The 14,277-nt window shown below is 50.7% G+C and overlaps 3 protein-coding genes across 3 annotated transcripts; 1 reads left to right on the top strand and 2 right to left on the bottom strand.

Annotated features, from left to right (window-relative positions):
- Positions 1–4,902: 4,902 nt before the first annotated feature.
- MIND_00152300 (Short-chain dehydrogenase/reductase family protein) lies at positions 4,903–5,708 on the bottom strand (the record flags this gene model as incomplete). The annotated part of the gene is made up of 3 exons (XM_037358448.1): positions 4,903–5,241; positions 5,290–5,599; positions 5,650–5,708. 3 exons carry the CDS (start codon positions 5,706–5,708, stop codon positions 4,903–4,905), a joined length of 708 nt encoding a protein of 235 aa, XP_037226358.1.
- A 392-nt stretch (positions 5,709–6,100) lies between these two features.
- MIND_00152200 (CUE domain-containing protein) lies at positions 6,101–6,880 on the top strand (the record flags this gene model as incomplete). The annotated part of the gene is made up of 2 exons (XM_037358447.1): positions 6,101–6,424; positions 6,746–6,880. 2 exons carry the CDS (start codon positions 6,101–6,103, stop codon positions 6,878–6,880), a joined length of 459 nt encoding a protein of 152 aa, XP_037226357.1.
- Positions 6,881–12,984: 6,104 nt separating this feature from the next.
- Positions 12,985–14,004, bottom strand: MIND_00152100 (Short-chain dehydrogenase/reductase family protein; the record flags this gene model as incomplete). Its single annotated transcript, XM_037358446.1, has 4 exons — positions 12,985–13,323; positions 13,372–13,681; positions 13,732–13,885; positions 13,938–14,004. The coding sequence occupies 4 exons, from the start codon at positions 14,002–14,004 to the stop codon at positions 12,985–12,987; spliced, it is 870 nt and encodes a 289-aa protein (XP_037226356.1).
- Positions 14,005–14,277: the final 273 nt, after the last annotated feature.

The raw sequence follows: 14,277 nt of genomic DNA, 5'->3' as shown, positions 1-14,277 counted from the left end.
TCTTAGTGATGACATTGAACCAGAACTGGACAGGACTTGGGTTCAGCTGCCTTTCTTGCCCAAAAAAAGTCATTGTGGGACTGGTTTGAACCACATGAAAAACAGAAAGTAGGTAAAAATGAAATAAGATTGCTCCACTGTCATATAGGAAGAATCCTGATATTTGATGGCATCATTAGTGAGACTACTCAACAGTGACATCAAAGATTACAGAACAATCATGACTTGCTTGCAAAAGCAGGACTTTTTCTCAAAAACATCAATTTCTTCATAACTGAAAATTTCTAGGTCAGATCACATCAGGCAAGTCACAGATCAAAGATCATATGCACTATACTCTCCCATTTTATTCCCTTGGTCAGTCCTGTCACCCTCACTAGTAGTGGTCTGCCGGGCCGGGCTTTGAGCCTGAAGCCCGGCCCAGCCCAGGTCGGGCAGCCCAAGCCCGACCCGGATCAGGGCTCAGGCTTAGTCGGGCCTGGGAAATCCCAAGGCCCGACCTCGGGCTTCTGTTGTAGCGATGCCGGGCCGGGCTTAAAGCCCGAGGGCTCGGGCTGGGCCTGTCAAGGGCCTCGGGCTCGGGCCTTGGAATTCCTTGGCCCAGGCCCAACAAAGCCCGGCCCGTCAGACCACTATCAGCTAGAATGCCTGTACAAATGTTTTAAAAGATATATTTTGAATATCTTTCTCATTTCTTGATGTCTACTTTTGTTGCTTGGTCACAATGCTCCTATGCTACTAGAGAACAGATCCTGAAGTTTTCAAGACTGCACTCCCAGGCAATAGTGCCCTGTCCCCTCTGCAAGCTTTGACATGTCCTGTCAAATTGTCCTTGATCTGACATTGGTGGCTATGCTAATGTCAGTTCTCACGTTTCTGAATCTCTAGTATATCTGCTCTCCTGCTTCTCCCAGTCAACTATTGTGTGAGGTATCACTTCTGACAGCTGGAAACATGCATTTTGAAAATAAATCTTAATTTGTTCCAAAACTTGCTTATGGCAATTCTTGATAGAAGGAATCAAAGTCAGTGATCCCCATGACAGTGGGCAGGTGTCAAAAGTTTCATAATGCGCACACACACAGGTCGGAGAACACAGGCTCCGCGATCCGGTCACGTGATCTTATCGCATACTAACGCCTCCGACCAAAAAGGGAAATTCTCCATTCAACAGCTGTTCTATAGCTAAAAATGCTCCGATTTCCCTCAAATTTTCAAGAATTATACTTACGTAAGCGCTTTGTCGACCCAGACTTTTATCCATGGGAAAAGAGCCCCTGCACTATGTGATATTGCCTAGGTGCGCTATTTCGCTTATTCGTGGGATTCTGAGCCTGGGAGTGGGCCGATTACATCCGAATCTTCAGGGCTTCACGTGAAGGAACATTCATCCCACCTGGCCGCTTCCGATTCCCCAAATATTCTCCTACTCCGCCGCAATTTCATTCATCACCCCAAAGTTCCGTGTTTATCAGCGGGAAAATCGCACCATTTCAGCATAGAACGCTCTAGGCCTTATGGCAACATCATCCCTGATGTCACTCGGGCGCTCCGCTGTCCAGGCATGTCGTATTTCATATCCAATTCTCAAACTTTACTTTTCAAACTTTGGTCTCTTTCAGAGTCTTATCAAGTCTGAAACTTGTCTAAACATGCAGTAGTATGATATCTTATGTACCTACACAAGCTAATTGTCAAAGACCTGTACCGAAAGTGCTCTAACTCCCACAAAACCGGATTCCACGCTATTACCTCAGTGGCGAGATCGCCCAGGTCCAACTGTCAGCGAAGCGTCTATCCGGTGAGCGATCACCATAGCTCGTTTATGTCGGCGCCGACGGGCACTGGGTATAAAACCCAGCCCCAATCCGACATTTCCATCATTCCGTTCTCTCCCTTTTCCTCTCCCCCGCTTTCCTCCTCATCCAAGTCAATGCTGATGGTGTCGTCGTTGTACTCCTCGCCCCGCCGCTGTCCTCGCCGCCATTGGGGAGTTATATATGGGTCTTTATTTGTTAAGTGGAATTCCGGACGGCGCTCGGTAGCTGGCGGGGCCGGGCTTGTCATTGTCGGCAGGTGAGTTGCCGCTCGTTTTTCCCCACCCTGTTTCTTACCTGGTTCAGTAAGCCGTTGTTGCCGTGCCTCTCAGGTTCAGTTATCTCTGACGCGATTTCATGGCCTTACATACCTTATAGCTTTCGGCAGCGAGTGGTTGCGACAGGTGAGTCGCTTTCTTGATTTTGTCGGCATCTTGCTCAGTACTCCTTGCCGCAGTCTTTAAGATCTGGTCAGCCGAACCGGGGGCGCCGGGATAGTGCCAAAGCAGCACGGCTTCAAATCTAATCTCCATCATTCGCCGCCCAAGTTCATATTCTCACTTTGACTTCGGCGCGCTCGGAAGCGAAAGGGCCAGACTGGCGAGGTGAGTTATCGCCACGGCCCGGAAATATTGCCTGACCTGTTCCATCTTGCTCGTCAGTTCGGGAATTGTTGCCGTAGTCTTCAAAATGTGGTCGGCCAAAGTGAGTCGTGTTTATTGATATTGGTTATCTTGCTGAGACCGTGTCGCGTAGGCGCCAGCATCGTGGTCGAGTCGACTAGTCGTGAGGAATGGACGGCCGTCAACGTGCGTGGTCGTCTTGCGTGTATTCATCTTACTGACTGTTTGCCAGTGGACCAGTTGGGCACGATCTTGGCAGAGTCGCCCATCGCATTGACGTTGTCAAAGGAGTGTCGAGCCCGTGGCAAACGACGGAAAAGGAGGGGTGTCTTGCCGCTGACTCCCGCTCAGAAGGGTGGAATGCCGCCCGTGCACGTTGGCAACACGATTGGAGGGGCAGAGTCGTGAATGAGTGTGTTGTAAGCGACAATTTTACAAGACTGACAGTTTTATTCAGCGCTGATTTCGGCAGTAAGGGGAGATGGCCGCAGGCGCGGAAGGAGTGGCATTGAAGCAGGAGACGAAGCCGACAATAGGGTCGTGGCGGGCGGCAAGCAAGGCGGCCCGGGCTCGTTTGGCGCCAGAGTTGCGGGATTGACCCAAGAGTGTCGAGTACTTAGTCAGAGCTTGAGTGCGGCTCGTTTCCTGCCTTCGCGGCAGCGCGCAATGCCCTCCGAGAGACCCATTTCGAGCTTGGGGGTGGCAGACATGGCGGGCGGTTGAGCAAAAGGCCGCTGTCAACGGGCACGTGCCGCCGATCGACGCCGAAAGGCTGTGCTGCTCACCTTCTTTCCTTCCGAGAGACCGCCCGCTCACCCTGACGCGTTCCTCGAGCTGGTCGCTGATGCTGGCTCGTTGCTGGGCCCAACGAGCCAGAAGGAACTGGCTAACTCGGGCCGAAATGGCCATCTTGCCTACTATTCGCCGCGGCTTACTTTCTGACACGGCCTGACGCGTTTTCACTCGCTGGTCGCCAATGCTGGGCCCAAGAGTAATCAAGCCAACTCGGGCCGAGCTTGGAATCTTTCCGATTGACCCCCTGCGGCGTGCTTTCCGGCGCGGCCCAACGTTTGCGGCGGTCATTGATATTGAGGCTGCTGCCTCTTTCAGCCGCTTTCCCTGACGGCCTCACAAGTGTCCTGGCCCGAGAAAAGTAAGCAATATATCTCTTTTCAATCATATTCCCACTCTCTTACCTTATTTGGAGGTGTACCACTCAAGATCACCGCCCCGACGCGTTTTCCGAGGGAGGAGACTGGGGCCAATGAGCAAGAGCGGGCGGGTGTGAGCGCTGCTTCCTTGTGGAGTTTTCCCTGCTCACCGTTGTTCGTAGCGTTATCCCTTCGGTTGACGAAAAACCCTGACAGAAGTACTTTGCTTCAGTGAGTGCCGCCTTTGATGCTTGAAACCGAGCTTACCTTTGATTCAGATATGTCCACGCAAACAAAAAGGACACGGACTTTTCGGCCAGGCCAGGCCATGGCTTTACTGGTAATGTATCGCGTTGTTGATACACAGATACTTTGCTAACCATTTGCAGATTCGACTTGTGGGACTTCAGCGAGGCCAGCGCGGTCTTTCTCGGGGTTCAGCACGCGGATGGCCTTTGACGGAGCGTGCGCCCGGTTGCGCTGTTTACCAGTCAGTTCCGCTACTTGTCCTTTTTGTACACTGGCTCACTGACAAAAGTCAAAGGCTTTCCGGTTCCTTATCAAGTTTGGTCTAGCCTGGCCGCGCAACTGGCTTGCCGAGTCGGGAGTACTTCATCCGTATGTTTTTCGTCGTTTGACTATGTGTCTGTACTGACGGCGTCGAAAGCCATTCCCCCTTCGAACTCAACCCCGATGCCGGCAACATACGCGTTCTCTCCCAACGGTTTCACATCAGCCTCGAGCGTCCTTCAATAGGTCAGTCTATTGCCTCTGCTTCACGGACGGTGTGGCAGGTACTGGATCACTGCTTATGTTGTGAAGGACGGTACCTGTTTTCTGGCCGTAGGGTCCAACGGCATGGGAATAGAGGATCGCAAACACAACTCGGCAAAGGATACTTAGCATGGAATGGCGCTGTACTTTATATTACCTAGGGTCAGTCATATTCAACCTTGCCTATAATTTGTAATCTTGTCTCGCAGACGGGACCGCCACGGAAAACATCGTTGCTTCGCTGGCTTATCAGCACATCTGGGCGCCGCGGAGTATGTTATTGGAGAGGCACTTTTTTGATCACGACACTCAGATCCGCCACCGGGGGAGCTCAAGCTCATTGAACGAGGCGCCAGTGGAGGATCCGGATTCAGACTATGTAGTTCTCGGCCAGACCTGCAGTCGCGGCTCGTCTGCAAATAAATTTAGAAACGAGTAATGTGTAGGGCAGCGGCTGAATTTTGATGATTCAGATGAACAGAAGGGTTGTAAGGATTGTCGTGACGCTCTCTGGCAATGAACGTAATCGACTATTATTCAGATCGTGTAAGCTGCAGGATCGGCCACGTAGTCTTCAAAGTCTGTCCCCATACTCCATTCTTTGAACCTGTCCATCTCAGCAATGCGCTTCTCAAAGGCCCCTCGCACGTTATCAAACGCGTCGGGCCCAATCGCAAGGCGAAATGGTAGATCTTCGTTGGTCTGCGTGACAAACTCGACGATTCGGGCCGCGCCTTTCGCCGGGTCACCGCGTTCTGTCCCAGTTTGGGCGTTGTAGCCGACCATTGTCTCGTTGGCTGCGATGTATTCTGGGATATGGCGGGACCCGCGTTGGGAGTTTGTGGAGTTGGAAACGGGTGTTCGAAACATGCCCGGCTACATAACCGATGAGCGGGCTTTGCCATAAAAAACGCACAGACAAACCTGGATGGAGATGCACCTGACGCTGAAATCTGCAAGCTCCTTGCTCCACGTTTCGGAGAAGGAGTCAATGGCTGCTTTGGATGCACAATAAACGCCGGCCCCGACGAGGCTTAACGAGCCGCCCATGGAGCTAATGTTGACAAGAGTTCCAGACCGTCGTTTGCGGAGGTAGGGTAAAAATGCATTGGTGAGGTTGAGGACGCCAAAGACGTTGGTGTTGAACTGCTTCTGAGTTTCTTCCGGTGTGTTTTCCTCGATGGCGCCGCCTTGGACATACCCTGCGTTGTTAACGAGATAATCAACTTGTCCGCTGTGAATTGGTTAAAAGTCATTTAGTGTGGGACAACAAAGTAGGCGCACTATATCTCCCACGCCTTCTGTGCGAAGGTTACCAGATCCGCCGCGGGGGGCAGTAACATCGAGCGAGAGTATTGTGGCGCCTTGCTCTTTCAATGTTTGGAGTGTTTCGACGCGTCTTGCGGTGGCGATCACTCTGAATCCACGGTCAAGCGCGGCTTGGTCGCAGTGTCAGAGCAATGAATGGGAAAAGCAGAAAGCAACTCGTACCTCTAGACATTTCGTACCCAAGACCGCTGGAGCACCCAGTGATTAGAAACACAGGAGTCGTCGCCATGATAATCCGGAGTGCCCAACGCGCTTTATATGCATATTCTTCTTGCCGATGCCGGCCTTTTCTTTTGTCCAACTTGACTCAGCAGGAAGTACGACCGGAACAGATCGTGGGCGAAGACAAGAAATTTCTGTGACGGTTTGTGATGTTCCGTCTTCCTCCCTACCCATCACCTGCAGCATGGAAAAGCCTTTCGCCTTCACAAAAACCTCAACGCGGGCCTCCATAGCCTCTGCACTAGCCCAGTCAACTTCCCTTCCCGAATCCAAACTCGACATCTCAGCCGCAATCGCATTCGTCTCCATCTACGCTCGTGACCATGTGGAAGGCCTCATTTGGGGCAGCGACCAACGTGTCCTCGTGCTGGCCGGGAAGCTGGGGAAACAGTTGGAGCTGGAGGCACTTGTCGATTTGCCCATAGTTTATGCGACCTGCAGATACAATATATTATATAAACATGTTTGCGTGCCTGCGCCGATGTGCGACGTGCCTGCCTGCGCCGACGTGCGTGCGACGTGTGTCCTCTTCCATGCCAAGTCCACGCGATCACGTGACTGCACTTTCAACACTTAATTTCGGACTTGCGCGATTTTTACAATAATTTTGGCTGGAGAAAACATGAGATGTACCCGAAAACGCGTCAATTAAGATATTCCGACGCGTGCTCTGGGTTCCTATGCCCATTCTGCACTTTCTTCAACTTTTGGCCAGGGTTTCCCCTCCCAAGAGCAGCGCAGCAAGGGGAACAAAAAAAATGAAGAAGAAAAGACTCACCGGGGGACAGTGAGAGCCTGACAGCGCTAGTGGGAGCCTACCAGCACTTAGACATGGGTCAAGCGATACACCACGACGACAGAGCCAATTGCAACTGGTGCAGACCCGGGTATATATGGCCACTGGCACTCGCTGAGAGCCTATGAGCAGAGCCAGAACACAGCTCCAATGCAGGGCAAGCAATAACACTTACTGACATAATGACGACGAGGGGGGAAAGGATGAGGGGAGAAAGAGAGTATGGATGTGATGTGACTGACCAATGGTCACCTTCACGGAATATTTGATCGGAGCTTGAGCTTTTGATGGTCTAGACTGTACATTGTCGCGGCATGTCTGTTGATGGCTTGTACGTCCTGAAAGCAGTACTCAAATTCTGGAATGTGCAAAACTCAAAATCTGGCAGTGTCAGTTCAATTTCCGCAAAGTTGGTAAAATTCAAATAAAATCTCAGAAATATGTCTAGAGTCTGAAACATGATCAAGTTCAAATTCTGCATAGGTCTGGTACTTATCCTTGACATTTGGCAGCCTCATCATTGAATTATGTCCCAGAATGGCAATTATGGAAAAACAAAACATGGGTAAAAATCAAATAAAAATATTTTGTTGCATTATATCAGCCGACACATCACTTCCCAGAATGGTAATTTTTGGGAAAACAAAAAGTAGATAAAAATTAAATAAAACTTGTCCAGTTTGAACCCAAACTGAACCAGGGCAGAGGTTTGGCCTTTCTTCCCGAAAAAGGCCATTTTAGGACTGTTTTGAACCCAGAATGGTAGTTCTCGGAAAAACAAAAAGTGGGTAAAAATCAGATAAAAAAGTGTTATTGAGAGCCAATAGTAATTTTCAGGAAAACAAAAAGTGGGTAAAAATTAAATAAAAAAGTCTTGGTGAAAATTAGTGATGATCAGGTCCGGTTGAAGCCTAAACTGAACCAGGGCTCAGGTTTGGCTGCCCTTCTTGCTCCAGAAAGGCCATTTGAGAACTGCTTTGAGGTAGGGTTTGCCCAGAATAGTAATTTTCGGAAAAACAAAAAGTAGGTAAAAATCAAATAAAAAACTTTGCTTAGTGAAGATTAGTGATGTCCAGGTCCAGTTCAAACCCCCAACTGAACCAGAGCTTAGATTTTTTGCCCAAAAAAGGCAGTTTCCGGGCTGGTTTGAACTGGGTTTGCCCAGAAATGTAATTTTTGAAAAAAGAAAAAGTGGGTAAAAATCAAATAAAAAATTTTTCGTGATGGCATGAACCAAGACTGAATAGGGCTTGGGTTTGGCTGCCTTTCTTACCCAAAAAAGGTCATTTTAGGACTGCTTTGAACTGGGGTTTGCCTATAATAGTAATTTTGGAAAAACAAAAAGTGGTTAAAAATCAAATAAAAAGTCTTAGTGATGACATTGAACCAGAACTGGACAGGACTTGGGTTCAGCTGCCTTTCTTGCCCAAAAAAAGTCATTGTGGGACTGGTTTGAACCACATGAAAAACAGAAAGTAGGTAAAAATGAAATAAGATTGCTCCACTGTCATATAGGAAGAATCCTGATATTTGATGGCATCATTAGTGAGACTACTCAACAGTGACATCAAAGATTACAGAACAATCATGACTTGCTTGCAAAAGCAGGACTTTTTCTCAAAAACATCAATTTCTTCATAACTGAAAATTTCTAGGTCAGATCACATCAGGCAAGTCACAGATCAAAGATCATATGCACTATACTCTCCCATTTTATTCCCTTGGTCAGTCCTGTCACCCTCACTAGTAGTGGTCTGCCGGGCCGGGCTTTGAGCCTGAAGCCCGGCCCAGCCCGCGTCGGGCAGCCCAAGCCCGACCCGGATCAGGGCTCAGGCTTAGTCGGGCCTGGGAAATCCCAAGGCCCGACCTCGGGCTTCTGTTGTAGCGATGCCGGGCCCGGGCTTAAAGCCCGAGGGCTCGGGCTGGGCCTGTCAAGGGCCTCGGGCTCGGGCCTTGGAATTCCTTGGCCCAGGCCCAACAAAGCCCGGCCCGTCAGACCACTATCAGCTAGAATGCCTGTACAAATGTTTTAAAAGATATATTTTGAATATCTTTCTCATTTCTTGATGTCTACTTTTGTTGCTTGGTCACAATGCTCCTATGCTACTAGAGAACAGATCCTGAAGTTTTCAAGACTGCACTCCCAGGCAATAGTGCCCTGTCCCCTCTGCAAGCTTTGACATGTCCTGTCAAATTGTCCTTGATCTGACATTGGTGGCTATGCTAATGTCAGTTCTCACGTTTCTGAATCTCTAGTATATCTGCTCTCCTGCTTCTCCCAGTCAACTATTGTGTGAGGTATCACTTCTGACAGCTGGAAACATGCATTTTGAAAATAAATCTTAATTTGTTCCAAAACTTGCTTATGGCAATTCTTGATAGAAGGAATCAAAGTCAGTGATCCCCATGACAGTGGGCAGGTGTCAAAAGTTTCATAATGCGCACACACACAGGTCGGAGAACACAGGCTCCGCGATCCGGTCACGTGATCTTATCGCATACTAACGCCTCCGACCAAAAAGGGAAATTCTCCATTCAACAGCTGTTCTATAGCTAAAAATGCTCCGATTTCCCTCAAATTTTCAAGAATTATACTTACGTAAGCGCTTTGTCGACCCAGACTTTTATCCATGGGAAAAGAGCCCCTGCACTATGTGATATTGCCTAGGTGCGCTATTTCGCTTATTCGTGGGATTCTGAGCCTGGGAGTGGGCCGATTACATCCGAATCTTCAGGGCTTCACGTGAAGGAACATTCATCCCACCTGGCCGCTTCCGATTCCCCAAATATTCTCCTACTCCGCCGCAATTTCATTCATCACCCCAAAGTTCCGTGTTTATCAGCGGGAAAATCGCACCATTTCAGCATAGAACGCTCTAGGCCTTATGGCAACATCATCCCTGATGTCACTCGGGCGCTCCGCTGTCCAGGCATGTCGTATTTCATATCCAATTCTCAAACTTTACTTTTCAAACTTTGGTCTCTTTCAGAGTCTTATCAAGTCTGAAACTTGTCTAAACATGCAGTAGTATGATATCTTATGTACCTACACAAGCTAATTGTCAAAGACCTGTACCGAAAGTGCTCTAACTCCCACAAAACCGGATTCCACGCTATTACCTCAGTGGCGAGATCGCCCAGGTCCAACTGTCAGCGAAGCGTCTATCCGGTGAGCGATCACCATAGCTCGTTTATGTCGGCGCCGACGGGCACTGGGTATAAAACCCAGCCCCAATCCGACATTTCCATCATTCCGTTCTCTCCCTTTTCCTCTCCCCCGCTTTCCTCCTCATCCAAGTCAATGCTGATGGTGTCGTCGTTGTACTCCTCGCCCCGCCGCTGTCCTCGCCGCCATTGGGGAGTTATATATGGGTCTTTATTTGTTAAGTGGAATTCCGGACGGCGCTCGGTAGCTGGCGGGGCCGGGCTTGTCATTGTCGGCAGGTGAGTTGCCGCTCGTTTTTCCCCACCCTGTTTCTTACCTGGTTCAGTAAGCCGTTGTTGCCGTGCCTCTCAGGTTCAGTTATCTCTGACGCGATTTCATGGCCTTACATACCTTATAGCTTTCGGCAGCGAGTGGTTGCGACAGGTGAGTCGCTTTCTTGATTTTGTCGGCATCTTGCTCAGTACTCCTTGCCGCAGTCTTTAAGATCTGGTCAGCCGAACCGGGGGGCGCCGGGATAGTGCCAAAGCAGCACGGCTTCAAATCTAATCTCCATCATTCGCCGCCCAAGTTCATATTCTCACTTTGACTTCGGCGCGCTCGGAAGCGAAAGGGCCAGACTGGCGAGGTGAGTTATCGCCACGGCCCGGAAATATTGCCTGACCTGTTCCATCTTGCTCGTCAGTTCGGGAATTGTTGCCGTAGTCTTCAAAATGTGGTCGGCCAAAGTGAGTCGTGTTTATTGATATTGGTTATCTTGCTGAGACCGTGTCGCGTAGGCGCCAGCATCGTGGTCGAGTCGACTAGTCGTGAGGAATGGACGGCCGTCAACGTGCGTGGTCGTCTTGCGTGTATTCATCTTACTGACTGTTTGCCAGTGGACCAGTTGGGCACGATCTTGGCAGAGTCGCCCATCGCATTGACGTTGTCAAAGGAGTGTCGAGCCCGTGGCAAACGACGGAAAAGGAGGGGTGTCTTGCCGCTGACTCCCGCTCAGAAGGGTGGAATGCCGCCCGTGCACGTTGGCAACACGATTGGAGGGGCAGAGTCGTGAATGAGTGTGTTGTAAGCGACAATTTTACAAGACTGACAGTTTTATTCAGCGCTGATTTCGGCAGTAAGGGGGAGATGGCCGCAGGCGCGGAAGGAGTGGCATTGAAGCAGGAGACGAAGCCGACAATAGGGTCGTGGCGGGCGGCAAGCAAGGCGGCCCGGGCTCGTTTGGCGCCAGAGTTGCGGGATTGACCCAAGAGTGTCGAGTACTTAGTCAGAGCTTGAGTGCGGCTCGTTTCCTGCCTTCGCGGCAGCGCGCAATGCCCTCCGAGAGACCCATTTCGAGCTTGGGGGTGGCAGACATGGCGGGCGGTTGAGCAAAAGGCCGCTGTCAACGGGCACGTGCCGCCGATCGACGCCGAAAGGCTGTGCTGCTCACCTTCTTTCCTTCCGAGAGACCGCCCGCTCACCCTGACGCGTTCCTCGAGCTGGTCGCTGATGCTGGCTCGTTGCTGGGCCCAACGAGCCAGAAGGAACTGGCTAACTCGGGCCGAAATGGCCATCTTGCCTACTATTCGCCGCGGCTTACTTTCTGACACGGCCTGACGCGTTTTCACTCGCTGGTCGCCAATGCTGGGCCCAAGAGTAATCAAGCCAACTCGGGCCGAGCTTGGAATCTTTCCGATTGACCCCCTGCGGCGTGCTTTCCGGCGCGGCCCAACGTTTGCGGCGGTCATTGATATTGAGGCTGCTGCCTCTTTCAGCCGCTTTCCCTGACGGCCTCACAAGTGTCCTGGCCCGAGAAAAGTAAGCAATATATCTCTTTTCAATCATATTCCCACTCTCTTACCTTATTTGGAGGTGTACCACTCAAGATCACCGCCCCGACGCGTTTTCCGAGGGAGGAGACTGGGGCCAATGAGCAAGAGCGGGCGGGTGTGAGCGCTGCTTCCTTGTGGAGTTTTCCCTGCTCACCGTTGTTCGTAGCGTTATCCCTTCGGTTGACGAAAAACCCTGACAGAAGTACTTTGCTTCAGTGAGTGCCGCCTTTGATGCTTGAAACCGAGCTTACCTTTGATTCAGATATGTCCACGCAAACAAAAAGGACACGGACTTTTCGGCCAGGCCAGGCCATGGCTTTACTGGTAATGTATCGCGTTGTTGATACACAGATACTTTGCTAACCATTTGCAGATTCGACTTGTGGGACTTCAGCGAGGCCAGCGCGGTCTTTCTCGGGGTTCAGCACGCGGATGGCCTTTGACGGAGCGTGCGCCCGGTTGCGCTGTTTACCAGTCAGTTCCGCTACTTGTCCTTTTTGTACACTGGCTCACTGACAAAAGTCAAAGGCTTTCCGGTTCCTTATCAAGTTTGGTCTAGCCTGGCCGCGCAACTGGCTTGCCGAGTCGGGAGTACTTCATCCGTATGTTTTTCGTCGTTTGACTATGTGTCTGTACTGACGGCGTCGAAAGCCATTCCCCCTTCGAACTCAACCCCGATGCCGGCAACATACGCGTTCTCTCCCAACGGTTTCACATCAGCCTCGAGCGTCCTTCAATAGGTCAGTCTATTGCCTCTGCTTCACGGACGGTGTGGCAGGTACTGGATCACTGCTTATGTTGTGAAGGACGGTACCTGTTTTCTGGCCGTAGGGTCCAACGGCATGGGAATAGAGGATCGCAAACACAACTCGGCAAAGGATACTTAGCATGGAATGGCGCTGTACTTTATATTACCTAGGGTCAGTCATATTCAACCTTGCCTATAATTTGTAATCTTGTCTCGCAGACGGGACCGCCACGGAAAACATCGTTGCTTCGCTGGCTTATCAGCACATCTGGGCGCCGCGGAGTATGTTATTGGAGAGGCACTTTTTTGATCACGACACTCAGATCCGCCACCGGGGGAGCTCAAGCTCATTGAACGAGGCGCCAGTGGAGGATCCGGATTCAGACTATGTAGTTCTCGGCCAGACCTGCAGTCGCGGCTCGTCTGCAAATAAATTTAGAAACGAGTAATGTGTAGGGCAGCGGCTGAATTTTGATGATTCAGATGAACAGAAGGGTTGTAAGGATTGTCGTGACGCTCTCTGGCAATGAACGTAATCGACTATTATTCAGATCGTGTAAGCTGCAGGATCGGCCACGTAGTCTTCAAAGTCTGTCCCCATACTCCATTCTTTGAACCTGTCCATCTCAGCAATGCGCTTCTCAAAGGCCCCTCGCACGTTATCAAACGCGTCGGGCCCAATCGCAAGGCGAAATGGTAGATCTTCGTTGGTCTGCGTGACAAACTCGACGATTCGGGCCGCGCCTTTCGCCGGGTCACCGCGTTCTGTCCCAGTTTGGGCGTTGTAGCCGACCATTGTCTCGTTGGCTGCGATGTATTCTGGGATATGGCGGGACCCGCGTTGGGAGTTTGTGGAGTTGGAAACGGGTGTTCGAAACATGCCCGGCTACATAACCGATGAGCGGGCTTTGCCATAAAAAACGCACAGACAAACCTGGATGGAGATGCACCTGACGCTGAAATCTGCAAGCTCCTTGCTCCACGTTTCGGAGAAGGAGTCAATGGCTGCTTTGGATGCACAATAAACGCCGGCCCCGACGAGGCTTAACGAGCCGCCCATGGAGCTAATGTTGACAAGAGTTCCAGACCGTCGTTTGCGGAGGTAGGGTAAAAATGCATTGGTGAGGTTGAGGACGCCAAAGACGTTGGTGTTGAACTGCTTCTGAGTTTCTTCCGGTGTGTTTTCCTCGATGGCGCCGCCTTGGACATACCCTGCGTTGTTAACGAGATAATCAACTTGTCCGCTGTGAATTGGTTAAAAGTCATTTAGTGTGGGACAACAAAGTAGGCGCACTATATCTCCCACGCCTTCTGTGCGAAGGTTACCAGATCCGCCGCGGGGGCAGTAACATCGAGCGAGAGTATTGTGGCGCCTTGCTCTTTCAATGTTTGGAGTGTTTCGACGCGTCTTGCGGTGGCGATCACTCTGAATCCACGGTCAAGCGCGGCTTGGTCGCAGTGTCAGAGCAATGAATGGGAAAAGCAGAAAGCAACTCGTACCTCTAGACATTTCGTACCCAAGACCGCTGGAGCACCCAGTGATTAGAAACACAGGAGTCGTCGCCATGATAATCCGGAGTGCCCAACGCGCTTTATATGCATATTCTTCTTGCCGATGCCGGCCTTTTCTTTTGTCCAACTTGACTCAGCAGGAAGTACGACCGGAACAGATCGTGGGCGAAGACAAGAAATTTCTGTGACGGTTTGTGATGTTCCGTCTTCCTCCCTACCCATCACCTGCAGCATGGAAAAGCCTTTCGCCTTCACAAAAAACCTCAACGCGGGCCTCCATAGCCTCTGCACTAGCCCAGTCAACTTCCCTTCCCGAATCCAAACTCGA

Source organism: Mycena indigotica (assembly GCF_014461135.1).
Source record: "Mycena indigotica strain 171206Taipei chromosome Unknown Mind.scaff0001, whole genome shotgun sequence".
Classification (NCBI taxonomy): Eukaryota; Fungi; Basidiomycota; class Agaricomycetes; order Agaricales; family Mycenaceae; genus Mycena; species Mycena indigotica.
Note: the sequence above shows the minus strand (reverse complement) of the source record. Positions and strands in the feature narration are given on the sequence as shown.